The 22716-nt window shown below is 42.9% G+C and overlaps 1 protein-coding gene across 7 annotated transcripts in view; it reads left to right on the forward strand.

Annotated features, from left to right (window-relative positions):
* The window catches only part of DYRK1A (dual specificity tyrosine phosphorylation regulated kinase 1A), a 141345-nt gene extending 127644 nt beyond the window's left edge, over window positions 1–13701 (forward strand). For all 7 annotated transcript variants that reach the window (XM_033128927.1, XM_033128936.1, XM_033128967.1 and 4 more), the window contains 3 exons: window positions 665–971; window positions 1442–1566; window positions 8115–13701. In XM_033128927.1, the coding sequence (XP_032984818.1) occupies window positions 665–971; window positions 1442–1566; window positions 8115–8735 (1053 nt within the window). In that variant the 3' untranslated portion in view covers window positions 8736–13701. The remainder of the gene's footprint in view (window positions 1–664; window positions 972–1441; window positions 1567–8114) is intronic.
* The last annotated feature ends 9015 nt before the right edge of the window (window positions 13702–22716 follow it).

The raw sequence follows: 22716 nt of genomic DNA on the forward strand, positions 1-22716 counted from the left end.
TCCAGTGATGCTATTCTGAATAAATTCAGTATTCATAGAGATTTTCAGGCTTATCTTATTTAAAAAACGAGTTTTCAGAAAATCTCAACACATGTTAAAGTAATTTGTTATGAAACATATTTTCTGAAGGTAGGCATAAATAAAATTTGCTTTTAATTTTTTTAAACGTGAGCAGGTAGGTTGAGACCATGATTCTTTACATGGAGCATACTTCGAGGGATCATCACAGCTTTGCTGAGCCTCTGTCACTATAGGAAGTGTAGCCAACTTCTCAGGTGCATTGGAACAGAGAGCGAAAGTTTAAGCTTTATGGGCTTCTCGTGAATATTCTTATTTGATTTTGTTTGTCTTTGCAACCTGTAAAAATGTAAAAGCTATTCTTAGTTGCGGCTGTACAGAAACAGACCCTGGGCCAAGTCATAGTTTGCTGACCCCAGGGCTACATGATCTTTGTAGTCATTTTTGGTCTCAAGATTATTTTTGAATTCCTAAGGACAGTGCATTCAGAATAGTGATGTGTGGAAATCATTAGAGGATCTAACTGTAAAGCGTTCTTTTTAATAAATGCCTCACCATGTCATCTATTTCAGCATAGTTGAAGTCATGGAGACTTTTACATATCCCGTCATATTCATAGAGGCCTTTTTCTCTTTTTTCTCCATAGGAGTATAAACCACCAGGAACCCGTAAACTTCATAATATTCTTGGAGTAGAAACAGGCGGGCCTGGTGGGCGTCGTGCTGGGGAATCGGGTCATACGGTAGCCGACTACTTGAAGTTCAAAGACCTCATTTTAAGGATGCTTGATTATGACCCCAAAACTCGAATTCAACCTTACTATGCCCTGCAGCACAGTTTTTTCAAGAAAACAGCTGACGAAGGTACCAACACAAGTAACAGTGTGTCCACGAGCCCCGCGATGGAGCAATCCCAGTCCTCGGGCACCACCTCCAGCACGTCATCCAGCTCAGGTCGGTGCTTGTGCCACTCGCGAGGCTGCGAATGTCTGCTGTTTTCCTGACGGGTGGGGCTTGTTTGAAAGTGTTTCTTAGAATTGGTTAATCGGGTGGGGAGGAAGTATTTTACCTAATCTCGTCTTTGTGGTGAAGTGAAAAACTCACCTTCCCCCAAGCCTCAGTATTCATTATGCATGTAATCAGTTCTGCGTGGTAGCTGGAAACAAAACTCTTTATTAACCCACATTTTTAATTGTTTTCGAAATGGAAATTTTTGTCCACATGCTTGGCGTTTTCTCCTGGCAAAACCAAACATGATCGTATTTTAGTTCAGTGGAAAGAATTTAGGGAATCAGGTGACTTTCTGTTCATGTACTTTTTTGTGTGTGTGACGTACTTTCAGTTTTAATGTTACAGTTTTAGAATATAAACTTGACCGAGATGAACTTTGAACTTACAAGTTATTTTCGGTTGCGATACTTAAGGTGGGTCATCGGGCACGAGCAACAGTGGGCGAGCCAGGTCGGACCCAACGCACCAGCACCGGCACAGCGGTGGGCACTTCACAGCTGCCGTCCAGGCCATGGACTGCGAGACGCATAGTCCCCAGGTAGGCGCCTGCCCACGTACTGCCATGCTCAGCGTTAGCAGTGTGGGGTGCCAAGTGCCTTCAGAGGGCTATGTCATTTACGCTGATGCCACTCAGCTTCCTCATTTATAAGGAATTATAACTAAGGAAACACATTCTTGTAATTTCCCCCTCGTTCAGAAATCTGGAACATTCATTGGGCGGTTTCAGCCATCGCTGCAAATGCCTCCTCCTGTTTATTTCATTTACTACAGCACCATTTTGAGCTTTACACTGTTTGGGTTTTCATTTTATTTTGGGAACTGAGAGGTCCTGGGTTAGCTTTTCCTGGGTGGCGACCTTACTTCCTGTGCTCTGCGTCCACCATGATCGTCCAGCACCGAGAGGTGTGGATTCTGAATCAGTTCGCGGTTTGATTTTCACCTCCACATTGTTCTGTATTGTTTTGGTTATTTGGAGGGCTGGGGGTTGGGGGTTCTTTTGTTGGTTTTTTAAACCTGTTAATGAAGAGGATGTGATGAAGTAATTTTAAAACACTGGGGTGAAGCAGATGGTGGTGGTAACATTATTCATTAAATACTCTTTGTAAAGCAGTCAGTGAATTCATACCGAGCACTGCTTTTATGGTACTTTATAGTAGTGAGACGGCAGTGCTGTTTGAGGTAAAGCTGCAGTTGTTGGCTATCACTCCCCATTGTGACTGGGGCTCTTGAGTGCCGCTGGGGAAGACCACACATAAGATACACTGTTACACTGCTCGTTAGTATTCACCGATCGTCGTACAGTAGTTTCTCAAGTCGTCATCTCCTCTCTCCCATTCTCTTTCATAATTGTTTCAGACTTTTCCTAGACACCTGTGACCTACCTCCCCGTCTCTGTTCTCACTGCTTGCTGTGGAAAGAAGAGTCTTCAGACAGGACAGTCTCGTCCAGCCTACGTGTCTGCTTGTCTACTTCTCTCCCGCCCCTTTTTCCTTTGAGACAGTGGTTCTGTCCTGTCCCTGAGGACTTAGCCCTTCGCTCAGCCTCTGCCTCCTGTGCCGGCAGCCTCTCCTCTCCTCCCCTCTCTGTCAGCAGTTGATTGCCCCCAGGTCTCTCCCACCTTACGCACCACCTTTTCCTGGCCCCTGGCCCATGTCATTCTCCCCCTACATTTCTGCTATCCGTGGGCTCTAGTTCTTTACTAGAACTCTCCGCCTTCTTTAGTTGGGCTGCCTCCCAACTCCAGAGAACCCATGCAGCATCACTAGTGATGGTTACTGAGGAGTCTAGCGGACACTGTTGCTTCTTTCTTCGTTCCTCAGCCGCGCACTGCCTGCATCTCCCTGCTCCCGGCGTTTGCTCCCTTGGTTTTCTGGACAGAACGCTGCCCTAGTATCCTCCACTTCTCTGGCCTTTTGTTCACTGTCTCCTTTTTGGGATTTTCTTCTGCCATGTAAATGTGGGTGTTCCTCGTGGCGTGCCCTGTGGCCTTTCTCTCTCACCTGACACACTTCCTGGCTGAGCTCACCCGCTGTTACCCAACTACAGGTGTATCATGAAGTACGTCCTCGTTTCTGACCTAGACTTCACTCCCGAGCCCTGGGGCCTTTATTTCTAATCGTTTACTGTAAATGTCGCTTTGAAAGTCTCCACATGACAAACATTGCAGATGCATCACATAAACTGATGTCATCATTTTCACCTCCATTACAGCTTTTCTACTTTGATTTTTTTGTACGAATGGCCCTAAATTTACTGACTTGCTTAAGTCACACACCTTGGGGGGAGTGGGGGTTAATCCTTGACTCCCTTCTCCCAATCCCCCACATTGAATCAAATAGTACATTGTGTGGATTCTAAATATCCTAAATACATTTTTATTATCTCCACGTCCCTTGCTATGTCATCTCTAGCCTGTCCTGTTAGAATATCCTGACTGGTCTTCTAGTGTCTAATTTTGTTCACTCAACATCCTTCGCTTCTCTGAAGCCTAGTGAATATTTATTTGTAAAGCAGTCTGATCTGGCTCTTTTTCTTGCCTTAAACCAGTTTTTGGCTTTCTCTTATACTTAAAAAAATTTAGACTTCTTAGGAAGGTTACAGTGATTTCCATGGTCTGGCCCCTACCTAGGCCATTTTCCTCTTCTTCATTCACTCTGGTCTTACTGGATTTTTTTCATTTTTTGAATATAGCATGTTCTCTTTCACATTTCTCACCTTTACTGTGCTCAGCCTGGAACACTCTTCTCTTCCCTCTTTGCTTTGGTAACTACTATTAATACTTTAGGTCTTAACAAATATCACTGCCAGAGGCTTCCCGTAATTCTTAAGACTGGCCTTCCTTCCTCCAAATACTATATTAAATACTACAAACACATAAAAACATGCCACGAGTAGCAGAAGGCACTTGTACCTCCCATCAGAAGTTAATATTTTTCTTTATGTACCTCAATCCTTTTTAATATAATTTCTGAATATTTGATATATTCACGTGGTTGAAAAGTAGGTAAATATAAAAGATTCAATGAGGTCTTTCCTTTTATGTCCTCTAGATACCCAATTTCTAATTAATGTTATTAGGTTTTTTTTGTATTCTTTTTGAGATATTTTATGCATGTGCATATGTATTCAGAAAATATGTATTTTCACCTAACCTTTGTATACCATACACACAGTTTTACATATTTGTTTAATATGTATTTCGGAGCTATTTTTATATCAGTACATAGATAGCTTCTTTTTTATTCATTTTACGGTTGCAGAGTATTCCATTGTTTAGTTATTCCATGAGTCATTTCTGTAGTCCCCTATTAATGGACATTTAGCTTATTTTCAGTCTTTTCTTACTACTACAAATGATGCTGTAATAAATAACCCACTCTATACATAACGTCATTCCACACACATGAAATTTGTGATAAACCCTTAGAGTGAAATTACTGGGTGAAAGAGTGAAGTGATTTGTAATTTTGATGGTTTTTGCCAAATTGCCTTCCACATAGTTTTACCAGTTTCATTTCCCACTAACAGAGTTTGGGGAAACAGCAGTGATCACCTTTGGTTCAATCAGAAATGAAAAGTGGTGTTGGACAGAGTATAGTTTTATTTTGCTAATTTCTTCTTATGCATAAATTTGAGTAGCTTCGTAGTTTCACAATCACTAGTACTTTCTGAGAACTTTCTGCCTATTTTTCTACTGAATTGTTTTCAGTAGTAGTTTTGAATTTTAGTTCTCAGACCACCTTCACAGAGTAAATAATGATCTATGCTAGCCACTAGTGATGAGATACATGCTTTGCCTTCCTAGAGTTTTAAAGTGATACAGTAAATAAAATTAATCAAATGAATCAAAAGTACAAGTACCATTAACGGTTAAAAAGAAAATAAGACAGGATAATGTAATAGAGAAGGGCTATTTGTTGGGTGGGCTGTATTAATTCAAGTGGGCCAAGCAGATAACGCCCAGCTATCTGGTAGCCTACAGACTGTCAAGTTTCTTTTTTTATGTAACAGTCCAGAGTAGGTATTCAGGTTAGTGGCTTGGCCTCTTTCCGCACGTGCTAGGCTCCTGCCATCTTGTGGCTCCTGTTTCACCTGGGGCCTAGTCTGCATCCAGCAGACAGAAGGACTTGAGAGGTATTTTGTGTGCCAGGCCCGGCCATGACGTAGAAAGTTTGATTCATATTCCACTGACGACAACTTAAGTCATGTCACTTACATAAGTACAGGGGAGGCTGGGAAGTGTAATGCAGCTGTGTGCTCAGGAGGAAGAATATCTTTTTTGTGGACAGCTCTTGGACATGGGCTGATGTTGGCCAGAGTAGTCAAGGAAGACTCTGGAACTGAAATGATGGGAAAGAAGTATCCAAGCAGAAATTAGAAATCAGAGCATTCTAGGCAGACAGGAACAGTAGGTACAAATATCCTGAGGTGTTTGAAAGACCTTGACCAGGTTTGAAGAATAGAAGGAAGACCCTGTGTGGGTGGAACCCAGGTAGTAGGAAGAAGCATGTGTAGAGGAAAATGGTGGCGAAGTGAGCATTGGCTGGATTGTGGAGACCATTGTGTGTATTTGGATTATTTTGTTTTTGTTTGGTGGTGTTTTTTTGTTGTTTGTTTTTAAAAAATTTTTTTTAAATTCCACGTATAAGAAAGATCCTATGGTATTTGTCTTTCTCTGCCTGACCTGTTTCACTTGACCATAATGTCCTTGAGGTCCATCCATGCTGTCGTAAATGGCAAGACATCTTTCTTTTTTATGGCTGAGTAATTGTGTGTGTATGTGTGTGTGTGTGTGTGTGTACACACACCACAATTCCTTTATCCATTTATCCATTAATGGACCCTTAGGTTGTTTCCATATTTCGGCTGTTGTAAATAATGCTGCAGTGAACATGGAGTGCAGATATCTTTTTGAGTTAGTGTTTTCATTTTCTTCGGATAAATACCCACAAGTGGAATTGCTGGGTCATAAGGTAGTTCTAGTTTTAAATTTTTGCGGAACCTCCATACTGTTTTCCATAGTGGTTGCACCATTTACAATCCCACCAGCAGTGCACGAGGGTTCCCTTGTCTCCACATCCTCGCCAACACATGTTGTTTGTGTTTTTGATAATAGCCATTCTAACAGGTGTGAGGTCATATCTCACACCTGTTTTTATTTGCATTTCCCTGATGATTAGTGATGTGGAGCATCTTTTTGTACCTGTTGGCCATCTGTATATCTCTTTGGGGAAAGTGTCAACTCAGGGCTGCTTCCCATTTTTCATTGGGTTGTTGTGAGGGGTTTTTTGAGGGAGGTGGGGAGCGGCTGTTGAGTTGTACGAGTTCATTATATATTTTGGATATTAACCCCCTCATCCAGTATATGATGTAAATATTTCCTCCCATTCACTAGGTTGCCTTTTTACTTTGTTGATGGTTTTTTTTTGCTGTGCAGAAGCTTTTTAGTTTTATGTAGTTTCACTTGTTTATTTTTGCTTTTGTGGCTTTTACTTTTGGTGTTACCAAAAATATCATCACCAAGACCTATGTCAAGGAGCTGACTGCCTATGTTTTTCTTCTAGGAGTTTCATGGTTTCAGGTCCTTTGTGGAAGTCTTGAATCCATTTTGAGTCGATTTTTGTGAGTGGTATAAGATAGTGGTTGAAGTTCATTCTTTTGCATGTGGCTGTCCAGTTTTTACCAACACCATTTATTGAAGAAACCATCCTTCCCCCGTTGCATATTAGCTCCTTTGTCATACATTAATTGGCCATATATGCATGGGTTTATTTCTGGGTGCTCTTTTCTGTTCCATTGATCTGTGTGTCTGTTTTTATGCCAGTATCATATTGTTTTAATTACTATAGCTTTGTGGTATAGTTTGAAGTCAAGGAGCATGATGCCTCCAGTTTTGTTCTTTCTCAAGATTGCTTTGGCTATTCAGTGCTTTTTGTGGTTCCATAAAAATTTTAGGATTATTCCATTTCTTTGAAAATGCCATTGGAATTTTGAGAGGAATTTTGTTGAATCTATATAATCCTTTAGGTAGTATTGACATTTTAACACTATTGACTCTTCCAGTTCATTTACACAAGATACTTTTCCATTTTTTGTCTTCTTCAATTTCTTTCTTTTAGTGTCTTGTAGTTTTCAATGTACATGTCTTTTACCTCCTTGGTTAAAATTATTTCTAGGTATTTTATTCTTTTTGATGCAGTTGTAAATAGGATTATTTTCTTTATTTCTCTGATAGTTCATTGTTGGTATATAGAAACACAACAGATTTTTGTGTATTGATTTTGTATCCTGCAACTTTACTGAATGCATCTATTCTACAGTTTTTTTGATGGAGTCTTGAGGGTTTTATATACATGTCATTTGCAAATAGTGACAATTTTCTTACCTTTCAATTTGGATGCCTTTTATTTTTTTCTTGCCTAATTTGGATTTGTGTTTTTAAAGATTATTGTTGCGAATTTTTGGAGAATAGGTTGGAAAAAGGTGAGGATGAAAGCTGGGAGTTGATTTAGTAGGCTGTTGGATTAGTCTAAGCGAGAGATGACAGTGGCCTGGGATAGAGCACTGGAGGAGAAAAAGTGGCCAATTCAGGATCTGATCTGAAGGGAGCTGCAGTGGGACTTGCTGATGGTTGGTTTGGGTGGAGGAATGGTTGAACAGCTGGATGGATAGTATTTATTGAAACAAGAAAGGTAGAGAGAGCGGGGGCTTTAGGGGGAACGGAAAGAGTTCCTTTTGGACTTACCAGATATTTACTGGCTGTCTCTTCCCCAAAAAAGTTTGCTGCCCCTGGTATAAACAATGCTTCCAAGGAAGGAAAGTGAGTGGCCTGTGAAATATGAGCCTCTTTTATGGGTATAACTTGCTAAAAATTGCAGCTTTCATAATAAAATATTTTTCGTAAAAATCTCTTGAACATGTTTGGAATTTCGCGTTACAGAACTAACACATTATAAGTTTCAACCCCTCCCCCCCGCCCCCACCAACCCACCACTAATTTAAATGCTAGTGTCTCAGGCTTTGATTGAAGAGTTAAGATTTGGAAACAGTACTCCGAATAAGCCCTTTAAAAATCTGTTCTTACAGGTGCGCCAGCAATTTCCTGCTCCTCTTGGTTGGTCAGGCACTGAAGCTCCTACACAAGTTACTGTTGAAACTCATCCTGTTCAAGAAACAACCTTTCATGTAGCCCCTCAACAGAATGCATTGCATCATCACCATGGAAACAGTTCCCATCACCACCACCACCACCACCACCACCACCACCACCACGGACAACAAGCCTTGGGTAACCGGACCAGGCCAAGGGTCTACAATTCTCCAACGAATAGCTCCTCTACCCAGGATTCTATGGAGGTGGGCCACAGTCACCACTCCATGACATCCCTGTCTTCCTCTACGACTTCTTCCTCTACGTCTTCTTCCTCTACTGGGAACCAAGGCAATCAGGCCTACCAGAATCGCCCAGTGGCTGCTAACACCTTGGACTTTGGACAGAATGGAGCTATGGACGTGAATTTAACCGTCTACTCCAATCCCCGCCAAGAGACTGGCATGGCCGGACATCCAACATACCAGTTTTCTGCTAATACAGGTCCTGCACATTACATGACTGAAGGACATCTGACAATGAGGCAAGGGGCCGATAGAGAAGAGTCCCCCATGACAGGAGTTTGTGTGCAACAGAGTCCTGTAGCTAGCTCGTGACTAAATCGAAACTTGAGTTTGTTTCTTGTGTGTTTTTATAGAAGTGGTGTTTTTTTTCCAAAAAACAAAGTGCAAAGCTGCTTGAATCAGAAGGAGATTAACACACTGAACCGCTACAGGAGGGCAAAGCTGACTTTTTTTTTTTTTAACTTGAAAAGATTGCAAAGGGACAATGAAGTTTTTAAAAGAGCCATGTCCAAACCCATCTTCATGGATAGCTCAGAGGTGTCCTCTTTTTGCCTCCCTCATTTTAACTTGCCACATCCCGGTCATAGTGGGGTTTTTTGTCTTTCTATTCCACAAAAGTTAATGTTCAGATGTTGGTCTTGGTCATTTGCCAACTAATTTTAAAATAAAAAGGCACTGCACATAATTTACGTAAAAGGCCCCACGAGGGTGTTTTTTTCCTTTTTGGTTTTTCCTTTTTTCGTTTTTTGTTTTTGTTTTTGTTTTGTTTTGGGCGGGGGGATGGGAAATTTGGGTTTTTATGTCCTCTAAACACACTTGGGCACGGAAATGCAGTACTGTAAGGAAGAGGGACCTCCAGCTTACACAAACATCACCTTCAGCTGTATGCAAGGGACGGTTGTGTTGGAGTTTGTAAGGCACAGTAAGCATGCTAAGTGGCGGGGATCAGAACTCTCCTGTCTGAACCTACTGAGGAGCAAAGCAGCAATTACACGGGATCCTGTGGGTCTCCTATGGGAGAGGCCACAGTAAGATAAGATAGTAATGGAACGTGACTGGTCTCCCAACCAAGGTGCACTGAGAAGCAATCAACGGGTCAGTCGTGGCCAGTCCTGGGGAGGTCTGAGTGGTGGTCTTTGGGATAACCTTTGGCCTTATGGATTTGGACTCGAAATTAGAAGAGCCTACCATTTCAGATGCAATCACTTTTGGACATGCTTTTGCAGACAGTCCTTAATGCTGAAAACAGAGAATGGGTAATTCAAGAGGCCTTTCTTTTAAAATAGACTTTTGTGACCCACTAATTGTAAGGTATTGCAAGGTCACTTTGCGTGTGTCATAAAGTTGACTTCCTTATTGGTTGAAGGTCACAGAAGTAGTGGTTTGCTTTGATGGAAATAGCTACAGCTGTGTCCCTTCCTGCTTTTTACTTTTTCTTTTGCTTTTTCTCGGCACGTGGTATCTCCACCATTTCTTCTGCACAAAGATGTCTTCTGTTCATCCTGAACATTTTTAAAAAATGCAGAATTTTATGTGACTGCTTTTTTGCCTCACAATTATGCTGTGAATTTTACAAAAATTTATTTTCTTTTTTGATAATTTATTGTACCAAAGCTGTTTTTATAGCACATAGATGTCTGTAACCAATAATGTAGCAGTTCTGCACTTTGACACAAGGTGTAACTAGACCATTTTTAAATGTCAGTTGAAAAATTATGGCTGTACTATTGCTTAAACAAAACTGGAACTGTTGTTGAATCCATAGCCAATACATTTACAGCAATCTGTGTACTGAACATAATAGATTGACATCTAATTCAAGATTACAACATCTGTTACATTCTAAATGTGTTCAGGCTTCTGAGGGTAAAGGGACACTGGATCCAGAAGCTATGGAACCAGCAGTTGATTCTTGTATTCCCGATTAATCTTCTTGTAAACTTGAAAGCAAGACCTTGGTTGCACCAACAGGTCCACATATGAGCACGAGTAAAGCAAAACTCGCACGCATGACCTGAAGTGAACAGGCTGGTGTTTAACAGGTGCCTCGTTTTGAGATTATGCTGCCTTAATGTAACGCAGTCTGGCAGTTGCTAAATTTGTGTTCCCATTTTAAATTGACCAATTTTAGGGTGTTACACTTTTGAGTGGTTGAATTGGGAGAATGAGGATGAGTAACTTAACCTGTCCAGGATCAAAAGAAGCCTAGAAAAGAAGCAGTAATCTACCTCTGCCGATAACCCTGTTTAGAACAACTCAGCAGAACACCACATTACTTTTTATTGGTCAGTTCCATGTGGTTGACTAGGTCCATTTTTTCCTGAACAAAAGCAGGTTTTTATATGTTAAACAGTGACAAAAGAAAGGCTTAAAAAACCATGTGAATGTGAATGGAAACTTGGAAATATCCATTTTTATAAACCACAAAATTTTTTTGTTGTTAATCAGGAAATCCATATTTATTTTGTAATTAAATGTCAAGCCTGTGGATGATTTTTGAACTTGGTAGTTCATAAAGGTTTACAGTGAATAAAAGGATGTCATCTTGAGTATAGCAATATCAAAAGGAATTCAGTAGTTACTGCTGTTTAGGAGTTATAAGGTAAAGATATCATATGGGTCAGGTCATTTTTTTTCTGTGCTGGTTGCCACATCTTAAAAAGCACCAAAAAACGAAAGCAGTTTTTAAACCGCTATTTACATAAAGGAAATCATAAAACCCAGTGCTTCTGCATACTGTGTTATGTTACAGTCCAGTTTTGTGTGCTTTACTACACGGTTTGGTTACAGGACTTCTGTGCATTGTAAACATAAACAGCATGGAAAAGGTTAAATACCTGTGTGCAGATTGTAAGATCTGGTCCGGACTTGCTGTGTATATTGTAACGTTAAATGAAAAAGAACCCCCCTTTGTATTATAGTCATGCGGTCTTATGTATGATAAACAGTTGAATAATTTGTCCTCAGACTCTTTACTATGCTTTTTTAAAATTAATTTAAGAAAAATGTAAACATAGTAAAAATCTTCCTATGCAATTAACCTGGTCCAGGTAATGGTCTGGTAGGTATACTGATTATAAGTTTAGTCAAATATGTCAAAAGGAAAATAGTAGTTACATCGACATAGGCTTCAAAAATTTCAGAAAGTAAAAACTGGAGGTTTATCAGATCATTTTGATTTTTAAAATTGATTCTTTATATGAGTGATTATTACATTCACAGTTTCTCTCTGATTCAAAGTGCTAATAGTTTGTAGTGTTTAGAAAGGATGTGAGAGTTAGATGAGTTCCTCTAACAGGCTTTGACCTGCGTGGATACAACAGGAAATACGAATGACACTGTTTTTCCTCCCCAGGGCCGTCTGGGGGCATGGCGGGGACTTTCTTGTACAAAGTACAAAATTCTGCCACCGTGAGTTAATTTCTAACCAAAGGCGTCTCTTTTGATAAATTAACCTGCATAAGTAGATGTTAAGATGGCTTTCAGAAGGCAAAATCTTCAAAAGTTAAGTGTCATTCTGTAAAATTCAGGTTGGCTACATAAAGTTACACTTATCACATCTAAGAAAGGAAAACTTCCTTTAGTTCTTTTTTTAGGGTATGAGCATTTTACTTAGGTAAGTGGCACATTTTGTATGATACCCGACTCCAAAAGCCTATGCTTATTTTTCTTTAATGAATATTAGAACTACCTGTACAAAAGTCACTGAGGCTGCAATAATTCTATCAGGCCCACAAAATGACTATTGTGTTTGCCACTGTGCCCTTTTTTCCAGCTCCTTTGTTGTCAAACTTATTGTCGTTAAGTCTTATAAGGAAATATATTAACAAAATACACAGATGAGGTAGCAAATACTAAACTCCTTCTAGGTTACTATTCCAGTTCCCTTTTGGCCTGCCTCTGTAACTTTTAGAACACAAGTTCAGTACTCATTTTTATATCCATTTTTGTAGTGGTGACCATATCTTAATAGATCAACTGGTTCATTCCAGATACAGAACTTGCTTTAGTGCCATACGTGAAAAAAAAAAAGGAAATCTTAAGGTTAAGGTTGGGGGGAAACTGACTGGTATACTGAGACCATATTCAGATTTCTTAGACTCCTACTTGGGATGGCTAGTGACCCGCCATTGGAAGCCTTTGGTGTCAGGAAGAGAAGAGCCGAAGTCATGACTTAACCACGGCTGTCCTCCAGAATTGTTTCCTAGGGTGAAAACACAGCACGTAAGATTTAGTACAAAGAACAAGAAAAACCCTGAGAAAATAGCTTGTTCTTTATCATCCCTCTTAATGCGTTCACCTGGGGGATGTGTCAGTGTGCCCACTGCAAACCATCCTGTGGATGTCACCTGGGCTTCCACGCTGAACTAGTAATGTTTACATGTCCCTGTGTTTACAGTGCTAGATATTGTTTATGGAAGACTCATTTTAGTAAGGTAAGTGGTCCGTTGGCTTGTGTGTTTGTCTTTCTCTTTGGTATTATGGACAGCCAAGGTCACAGATTTCAGCTGCCCGCAGTGAGAAGTGATAACCAGGGTGTTCTTGCATCAGAACATTCTGGATAACATTCACCTTGACTCGAAGAGCGCAAGGTATTTGTCATTAATTTTTTCCAATTTCTTAACCTTAGATCTTCTTAAAGACAAAAAGGTATTTCTCCTCTGAAAACACTATGATTTAAACACTTCAATATATAATAACTAGGTACCTAGAACCCCACAGGTTTCAATACATAGCTGCTTTATTTGAAATCACAGTTGATGTTTTCCGTAATTTCGCATCTTGAGGTTAAGTCCTTTTATTAAAGTTGGGGTGGGAATTCATGTGTGCGCATTTTCAGTTTCGGCATGTGCAGTAGAACTTGGGAGTCTTCAGAGCAGTGAGGAGGTGTAGACGGACGAGCCTTGCACTCACTGCCACCGGATACCGATGTCCAGCTCAGCTGGCTTCTGAGGAAGCAGTGTTAGTCCAGGAGGCCTGTTGGTTAATAACGTGTAGTTTTAAATGTGAGGCAGGAAAGAGGGTGACCAAGCTTTTGGCGAAGGATGGAGGAAATGGGGCTAATAAGTGGAGCGCACCGTTCGTGGTGGAAGATACGCCAATAGGAGGCGCTGTCGTGGGCACGGCTGACCGTGTGTTCTCAGACCTACAAAGATCCTTGAGGGTTTTTCAGGTTTTAACACACAGAGAGGCCATGGAGGCATTACATACATTTTGTCTGTTTTGAAAGACCATAATTTATTTGGTTATCTTTCCAATTAAATTTTGAAAATTGCTACCTTTGGGATTTTTTTGGTTTTTATTCTTGAATGTTTTGCTCCCAATATTTACTCATTAATCACTGTAATTGCCCCTGAGTTCTTTAGCTGAAGCTGCAGTGAGGAGATTCAGAGCCAAAGGAAAAACACAGTAGTGGGTCCTGGGTGGTGATAGTTCCTCACCAGGTGAGGGCGGCGGCCAGAATAGTACAGCCCAGGTGAGAGGGCTGTCCCCAGGGTGATTTGCCAAGGGAACCACTCACGCCAGTAGGGGCTGTTGAATGGGTCCAATAGATGGTCAATAGATGGGTTCAATAGATGCGCCCAGGATGGTCAGTTGGTGAATCACTCTTGATCACTGTTGCGTGGAAATACCCCATAGAGATGCAAGTAGTGGGGTGGGTGAGGATGGCACTTCTCAACTCCTTGGAAACTAAGTGACAATGTCAAAGGGTTATTTATTTAAAGATCTGAAGCTCAATACAGTGAAACTGACCCCAAAGAGAAAATCCGCTTTTATGTACATCACAGACCAGCCCCTGTCTGTTGAAGAGGTGACGTGATAACGGAGCACACCGAGCCAGGTGAAGTAGTTAACTTTAGGCCCAGCTCCGCTTTCGTTGCCCAACAAATCAGTGAGCAAGATCTGAAAAAAAGACTGGTTTTGGTGAAGTCTGGATGATTTTATCAAACTGTTAAATCAGCACTCGTCAATTAAAAACGTGTTTTCAACCCTGTTGCACATCAGACACACCTGTAGAATTTATAATACGGGTGTACCGAACACTCCCAGAATTTTTGATTCAGAGGGGTGAGGGGGCCTGGGCATCTGTATTTATAAAGAAGTTTTACAGGTGATTGTGTACCTGTGACCAAGCACAGCTCAGAAGACAGGGAGGTGCATGCGGCTAATCTGACGGAAGTGTGAACATTTTAAACTGCCGTTTTGTTGAAATTTTTGTATATAATTACAAATAATTAAAATTCACAACTTTGCATTATGAAATTATTATAATACAAACCTCCAAGAAAGGCAGAAATTACCAGATGTAAGTAATGTAATACTTTCACAATCTGTTTCTTTTAGTCATCTTTTGAAAGTGGGTTGATGTGACATCCTGTCATCAGCTCTCAGATGTCCCATGAGAATGGCACGTGTTGATTTCCCAACTAGAATTCTCACGAGGTCTTTTGTAAGAGGAGTGGAGGAGTTCCTGGGGACATCAGCCACCTGGTCTGAGTGTGAACCACGTGGGAAGGTCCCACAGTGCAGGGGCTGCAGATTTCAGCTCTCGAATTGGGTTCAAATCCTTGCTCTTACCCGGTACAAGTACTTTCCTTCTCTAAGCCTCACTTTCCGTTTTCGTTAAAGGGAGATAACTGTAGTATCCACTCTGGGATTTTATGCAGGTTTCAATGAGATAATGGACATAAGGATCTTAGCCCAATACAGGAAGTGCTCAGGAAATACAAGGACATGTAGAGCTGGTGTCCACAGCATGAATGGATCTGCCGTTTGTATATGAATGACAAACTCGACGTGGGGAACCTAGGTGAGTACCATGAATGATTAAACAGGACAACTTTCCAGTTAATTTCTGGAGGCTGTAATTGGATTAACATTCCTTTACTGCTTGATTTTGCTACTGCACAGTACCTTCATTGATTTCAGAATTTTGAGGTGATGTGTTTTGTAGTTTGCTTCAGTATAATGTATGATATTTAAATGTTTTATAAAGGACGATTTTTTTAGTAGAATTCTCTACATCTTCACGGAGTCTGCTTTAAGGAAAAATGGAAAGGGTGCATTTTCTAACGAGCGCTGTCGTGAGTGAGACCTGGCCATCATGTGTCCAGTTCTGCCTCTTCCCACTCTGAGGGGTATCTGTTACGTTTTTTTAAGCCTTCAGAGATTCGACTTAGATCAGGGAGAAAAGAGCGTAAGTAAAAATCACTTCCCAAGTTCACAAACAGTGATACTACGGGGGCAGCTTTCAGAACTTAATAGGTTGTAAACCCAATTTTAAAAGCAGTGAAGGGGCTAGCCTGCTGGGTTTTATTTTTATTTGTATTTAATTTACTTTGTTAATATGGTAGGGGGCTGTACCTCCATCAGCTTGGGGTCCCTCGATGTCATTTTCTTCTCTTCATTCCTAAGATGTCCTCCTTCCTTACAGCAAGCATAAGGACAGAAATTTCTTGGGACCACAAGTCTGTGTTCCAGTCACGTGACGGGTGATACCTCACAGGAACATCTGTATGTCAGTGGCTTGTGGCTTTGGATAAAGGTGAAAACAGTGGGTCTAATAATGGGATTTAAGTGTTCACCTGAGATAGATGAAATTCTTTGGGGAGGTAGAGTTCCCCACACTCCTAAAATTCAAACGTAGACAACCTTCTCATCATCCAGATTGGGTGGCTTGCAGCCTCTTCCCAGCCCCTGGTTTCCCGCATCCTGTTTGCACAGCTCTGCCCCCTGGTTGTACCTTTGGCACGATCGCCTGGTCAGTGGGGGCCCAGCTCTGACTGTACATCTCTGGGATCACAGTGGGTGGGGCTGGAATGAGTCTCCCAGGGTCCCGGGCTATGACTAACACCACTCGCAGACGAGTGATGCTTAGCTGTTTACAGAGTGCTTACACAGCATTCATTTAATTCTCGCCACCACCCTCTGACTCAAGCATGACTTGCACGCAGGGCTTACTCCACATGCAGGAAGGTGGGCGCTGGGGAGACCGGTTACCTCTTCCCACAGACGTACTTTTCTGAAGGTGTCCCGCCCATCGAAGAATGGCAGTGACGTCTCATCTGTAATTGTTGAGAAGAATTCAAGTGAGGAGAGTGTCCCTTGAGGCTTCCCACACGGTGATTCACTGATGCAGTCAGTCTTTCTCCCCCAGCTCAGTTTGCTCGGCAGATGAGTTCTGCCTGGTTTTCACTGAAGTGGGAGACTAGTGTGATTAGATCCAAGACAGAGCAGCAATGCTCTCCTTTACTGGTCAGATTAAAACAGTAGACTTGAAATATCTCCCCTGCCTCCTGCAGAAGACACTCCAAATCCAAGAAAGCAGTGAGTAATAGTCCTGGAAAAGGAATCTGAAAATGAAAAGACCTATCCTGAAGAAAAATAACGTTTTATTAGCAGGAGGTTTTGAGGTAGGCTGACTTGAGGACCATATGAAAATAATCATGAATACTTGTCATGTGCAAGGCCCTTAGCTGTGTCCTAGCGCGTCCCTGTTCTCGGGTGGGGCAGACATGGTGAATAACCCCAAAGAAGGCAAGTTTTTGAGTCGGGACGTAAACAGGGACCCTATTCTGGTCCAGGGGCTAGAGAGGGTTTCTCTGAGGAACTGAGGTTTATGCTGATATTTAATGGGAGAGTGGGAGTTTATCCAGGTGGTGGTGGGAATGTTCTAGAATCTAGGAGAAGGAAGCAGGATGTTCAAAGCCTGCTCTAATGAGCGATGGAGTGGCCTTGCTGGTATCAGTTTGTAAGTGGATAGAGTCTATCTAGCGCTATTTGGGAAGGGGAGTAGATAGATCTCAGGAAGGGGTTGGATGGAGTGATGGGGTGGGGGCGGGGGAGGGGTCAGGCTTCCTCCAGCTCCTGGGCGTGGGCATCTTGGTGGGTGGCAATGCCCTTCACTGGGATTGGGAGCACTTGAGGGAGAGCAGGTTCGCCAGATAGGTGTGTGTTCAGTCTTAGGGCTTGGAGTGTTAGGGGCTTGTAGGACATCTAAGTGGAGGAGTCAAGTAGGGAATTTGGTATCAACGCATGGATTGAAGATGGAGAAACGGGATGGCAGTGTTTTGGTCCTTCTCAAGTAGGCACACGATGGTGAATGAGAGACACCTTACAGGGAGATGAGAGGAGAGTCTGGCACTTGAATAAGAGAAACCTGTGTGTTCCGAAAACCAAACCATCGTGTCTTCTTTGACCCTTTGGATGTTTTAGATCTGTCAAGGGAAAAGAGGTCATCTAGTGCCTCGCCACTCAGTGGATGGAGCCTGTTAGAAATGCATAATCTCAGGCCCAGCTGAGACCAGTCAGAATCTACATTTTAGTGAGGCCCTCAGGTAACTCACATGAACGTTTAAGTGTGAGAATCACTGGCCTACACCTCACTTTACATCTGAGAAAATCTAAGAGTTTAAACAATGTGTTCAAGATGACACAGCTGACCAGTGACGGTCTCCAGCTGCTACTTCAGGCCTCTTTCCAGTACTCCAAGCTGACCTTGACTTTTTTTTGGGGGGGGAAGCATTTTAATTTTATTGGGGAATATTGGGGAACACTGTGTTTCCCCAGGGCCCATCAGCTCCAAGTCATTGTCCTTCAATCTAGTTGTGGAGGGTGCAGCTCAGCTCCAAGTCCAGTCGCCGTTTTCAATCTTTAGTTCCAGGGGGCTCAGCCCACCATCCCATGCGGGAATTGAACCGGCCACCTTGTTGTTGAGAGCTCACGCTCTAACCAACTGAGCCGTCCCGCTGCCCCTCCGGTAGCTCAGCGGCAGCTCGTTGTCTTCAATCTAGTTGCGGAGGGTGCAGCTCACTGGCCCAGGTGGGAATCAAACCAGCAACCCTGTTGTTCAGAGCTCATGCTCCAGCCAACTGAGCCATCCGGCCACCCTGACCTTGACTTTTTGAGATCACACACCACCATCTGTAGCTTGATGATCCCTGCAGAAGCAGTTATGGGTGAAGTTAGTCTCACCGTGGACTTGGCTTATGGGCTAGGTAAGCGTTGTTTTAAGAATGACTGCACTGTCCTACTGAACCACAGTGGTGCCTGAAAAGTTTTTATTTTGGCAGGCCTTTCACAACTTTGGAGATGTCGCACAGGTTTATTTCCGATTTTCTTTTCATTAACTAAGTAACTAAAATAGCTTCCAGGAGGTTCTGAAGAGTCAGGACAGAATTCTGCTGTTTTGTCGTCTTATCCCACCTCTGAATATGACTCGTTTTACCCCTTTGTCCACTTCCATTCTCCTTACATCATTTGTGCTCCTTTTACTTTCCAGGGTCCATAATTTCTATCCTGGCTTCAGCTCTTCCCCAGTGGTGTTCCAAGAGTGTTGTGACAAAGTTGGGTAACCCTTCAGAGTGACTGCTTCTCCCATGTGGCATCTGTAGTCCCCTCTCATCTCTCCCATCTGTCCCCCAACTCCAGCGCCCTATATAATTCTTCATCCAGATGAATTGTTACTTAGGCCCTTGTCATGCAAGAGAGTCCCCGGGCCGTGCCTCTGGATTAACAGATACGGAAGCTCTCTAGGACTCCAGCAAAAGTAAAAACGGGGTTGTAAATGGCAGGAAACAGGGTGCTCCAGTGATTATCAGGGGAGTCTTCCTTTTTGTCTCCTGGAAGCATTTCTGGTGCTTTCTCCTTGCATTTCCCCATTAGTGGCTGGCAGCAAGACCTGGGCATGGCCTTCCCAGGTGGTGGGCCCTTTAGGAATAGGAGAGCTCTGGAAAGGAAGGATGACCTTGGCCTCTGCTTCCTGTCCGTTGCCATAGATTAGGTGTCGGCCAATCAAAGCCACCCTCCTTTTTTCCGAATGGCCCGCCTAGCTGAGAATGTTTTCAAATGGTTGAAAAACATCCAATGAGGGGCCGGCCCGGCGGCTCAGGCGGTTGGAGCTCCGTGCTCCTAACTCCGAAGGCTGCGGGTTCGATTCCCACATGGGCCAGTGGGCTCTCAACCACAAGGTTGCCAGTTCCATTCCTCGTGTCCTGCAAGGGATGGTGGGCAGCGCCCCCTGCAACTAAGATTGAACATGGCACCTTGAGCTGAGCTGCCGCTGAGCTCCCGGATGGCTCAGTGGGTTGGAATAAGTCCTCTCAACCACAAGGTTGCCGGTTCGACTCCCTCAAGGGATGGTGGGCTCTGCCCCCTGCAACTAGCAACGGCAACTGGACCTGGAGCTGAGCTGCGCCCTCCACAACTAAGATTGAAAGGACAACTTGACTTGGAAAGAAGTCCTGGAAGTACACACTGTTCCCCAATAAAGTCCTGTTCCCCTTCCCCAATAAAATCTTTAAAAAAAAAAAAATCCAATGAATAATATTTCATGCTGTGAAAGTTATATGAAATTTCAATTTATTTCAATTTATTTCAGTATCTATATACTAGAAACAAGTAATTGGAAATGGCTTTTATATGGTGTTATGCTTTAAATTTCATAAACATTTTGAAATAGAGACAAATTTAAGAAAATATGTGCAAGACTTCACATTGAAAATGAAAATATTTTCGTGAGAGAAATTAAGGAGGAACTCTAAATAAGTGGAGGAAAGGGGTTAATGATACCCTTTCAGGCATAGCTGCCTTCCCAAATGTTGAGGGATCCATGTGTAGGGATTGAAATGGTCCCAATTGTTAGGGCATCTCTTCTCCCTTAATCGATCTGTTTATTCAATACAATCCCAACCAAAATTCCAGCAGATTTATCTGGAGCATTTGACAAGGTAATTCTAAAATTTTTATAGAAATGCCATAGACTACCAAAACAATTTTCAAAAAGAAGGATCAAGTTGGAGAAATTATCCTTGATTTCAGGGCTTGCTATGAATATATGGTAGTTGAGACTGTGTGTGGCCAGAGAGGTCATCAGCATGGAATACAGAGTCTAGAAATAGGCCTGCACTTATATGGTCAATGGTTTTCAACAAAGGTGCCATGGTAATTCAGTGGGGAAATGGATCGTCTTTCCAACAAATGATGCTGAAACTGGGTATCGATATAGAAGAAAATGAACCTCAGGCCTTATCTCACAGCATGAACAGAAATGGATCCTTGACCTGAATATAAGGGCTAAAACTATAAAATTTATAGAGGAAAACATAGAAGAAAAAAATATATAGAAAAGAACCTTTACAACTCAGTAATAAGACAAACGACCCAATTAAAAAGGGGGGCAAGACATTTAAACATCCACCTCCCGAGGAAACAACGTTAATGACCAGTAAGCTCCTGAGAAAGTGTGCAGTGTTACTATTGGTCAGTAGCATGCAAATTAAACGCATAATGAGATACTCTGATACCCCAGGAGAGCGGCTGAAATGAGAGCTCAGCAACACCAAATGGTGCTGAGGACGCAGTCACCACAGCTGTCACATGTTGTCACGGGCAGATGAAAAGGTGCCATCGCGTTGGGAAAACGTTTGACAGTTTCTTATCAAGTTAAACATTCACCTTCTCCATGATCATTCCTCTTGTATGTATTTACCCAGAGACATAAAATCATGTCCACTAAAACTGTTGTGCAAAGACCTCTCTAATGGCTTTATTCCTGTTAGCGAAAAACCGAAAACAACCCACTTTCCATCCACAAGCGAGTGGGTGAAGAAACCGCGATGTGTTCATTCGATGGAATACTACTCAGCTGCAGAACAGACTCCGGACTGGAAGTTGTATCCATCTTAAAAGCCATATGTTGAGTGAAACAAGCCAGACACAAACGAGCACACACCGTTTGTTCTACGTGTGAAGTTCTAGAACATGACGAGCTGCTGAGAAACCTCAACCGTGGTTTTCTGTGCGGTGGGGCGAGGAACCAGCAGGGCCTGAGTAAACGTCCCCCGCTGATGGGAACTTCTGTGTTGATGGGGCCTGACTCACCGGTTATCCATTTGTCACAGCTCACTGGATGGTGTACTAACATCTGTTCATCCCACCTTATATTAACTTGGCCTTAAATAAAAGGTAAGGAAAAGATCTAACATTTAAAACAAAAAGACGGGTTGAATCTCAAATGTGGAATCCTTGGCGAGGCCATCTTTCAGACGCAAGGGGTACCCACCATGCTTTTCAAAAAGTGATACCACTGAACTCCACGGGGATTGTGGGAGGAAGCAAGAGTTACGTGAGGAAAGATTAGGCTGGGAGTAGTTTCTGAGAGAGATTTGGGCAGGTCAGAGGTCTGCAGTGAATCACATCACATTCACGCTGCTGACTTCAGACATGTAATAAGTGGAAGGAGTCCTCACATTACTTACTTGTATTTGTTGCAGAATGATCTAACAACATGTACATCTACCTGAAGCAGACCTTTTGTCACATACAGCGAGGTAGGGACAGGCAGCACTGTACCGTCCAGGCGGGTGATGGCATTGGTGCACTGTCTCCAGGGTGACTAGGGATCAGACTGGACACCGTGGGAGGGTCCTGTCCCAGGACTACACAGAGAGGGACCCAGAGCTTCTAGACAAAGACTGGACTCCAAGTGTTGAGAGGGTGGGGGGACCCCTGCATTCCTGCAGGGAGCCCGCATTTCTGATTTCTATCAGTCACTGCTAACCTGCCATTCTGAGATATGACTAGTGCTAATTCCAGCCCTGCTGTCCCCACCCATTTAATGTCGGTCTAAGTATATGGCCATTCACCTTCCTCAGCATTTATCCTGACAGGCGTGGGAGCCTCGTCTGCAGGGAGGCTGCTCTCGTGGGTGGGGTCGCATTAGGCGCTGTGGCCGGAGCTAAGATTGACAGTCTCCAGGCCTAGGCTGTGCACCCTGGCGGAGCGCCCACATGATGTCACAATGGAACTGAGTGAGGATACCCGAGGCTGTCGCCAGAGATGGGGAGGAAAAGTACACGAAAAGGAAAACAGTGCCCTAGGAAACCAGGACTCCGCCACCCAAGCCGGGCTGGCAGTTTTCAGGGCCCTCTGGGTAGTGTTTCCTGCCTGGTATTCCAGAGAGAAAAGAAGAGGATGGAATTAAATTTGGTCCCCAGTAAGTTCCAGGCTCACCATTTCTTCAACGAGCGTGATGCTGGGGCTCCAGCACTTTGAATCACACAGGTGGAGGTGGAGGTGGAGGGAGGACCAGAGCGGCGGGCTTCTAGAGCACAGAGTAGGAAGTTGGAAGGGGAAGCCTGTGCTGTGTTGCAGGGTGTACTATGGTTATTAGCTAATCTTTTAAATATCTCCTCTGGCTCTCGCACTTTGTCATTAACCTTCCAAAGAAACCAGGGAGATAAGCAGGATGATTTCCGTTTTACAGATGAGGATCCCAGCGTGATCAAGTAAG

Source organism: Rhinolophus ferrumequinum, chromosome 2, assembly GCF_004115265.2.
Source record: "Rhinolophus ferrumequinum isolate MPI-CBG mRhiFer1 chromosome 2, mRhiFer1_v1.p, whole genome shotgun sequence".
Classification (NCBI taxonomy): domain Eukaryota; kingdom Metazoa; phylum Chordata; class Mammalia; order Chiroptera; family Rhinolophidae; genus Rhinolophus; species Rhinolophus ferrumequinum.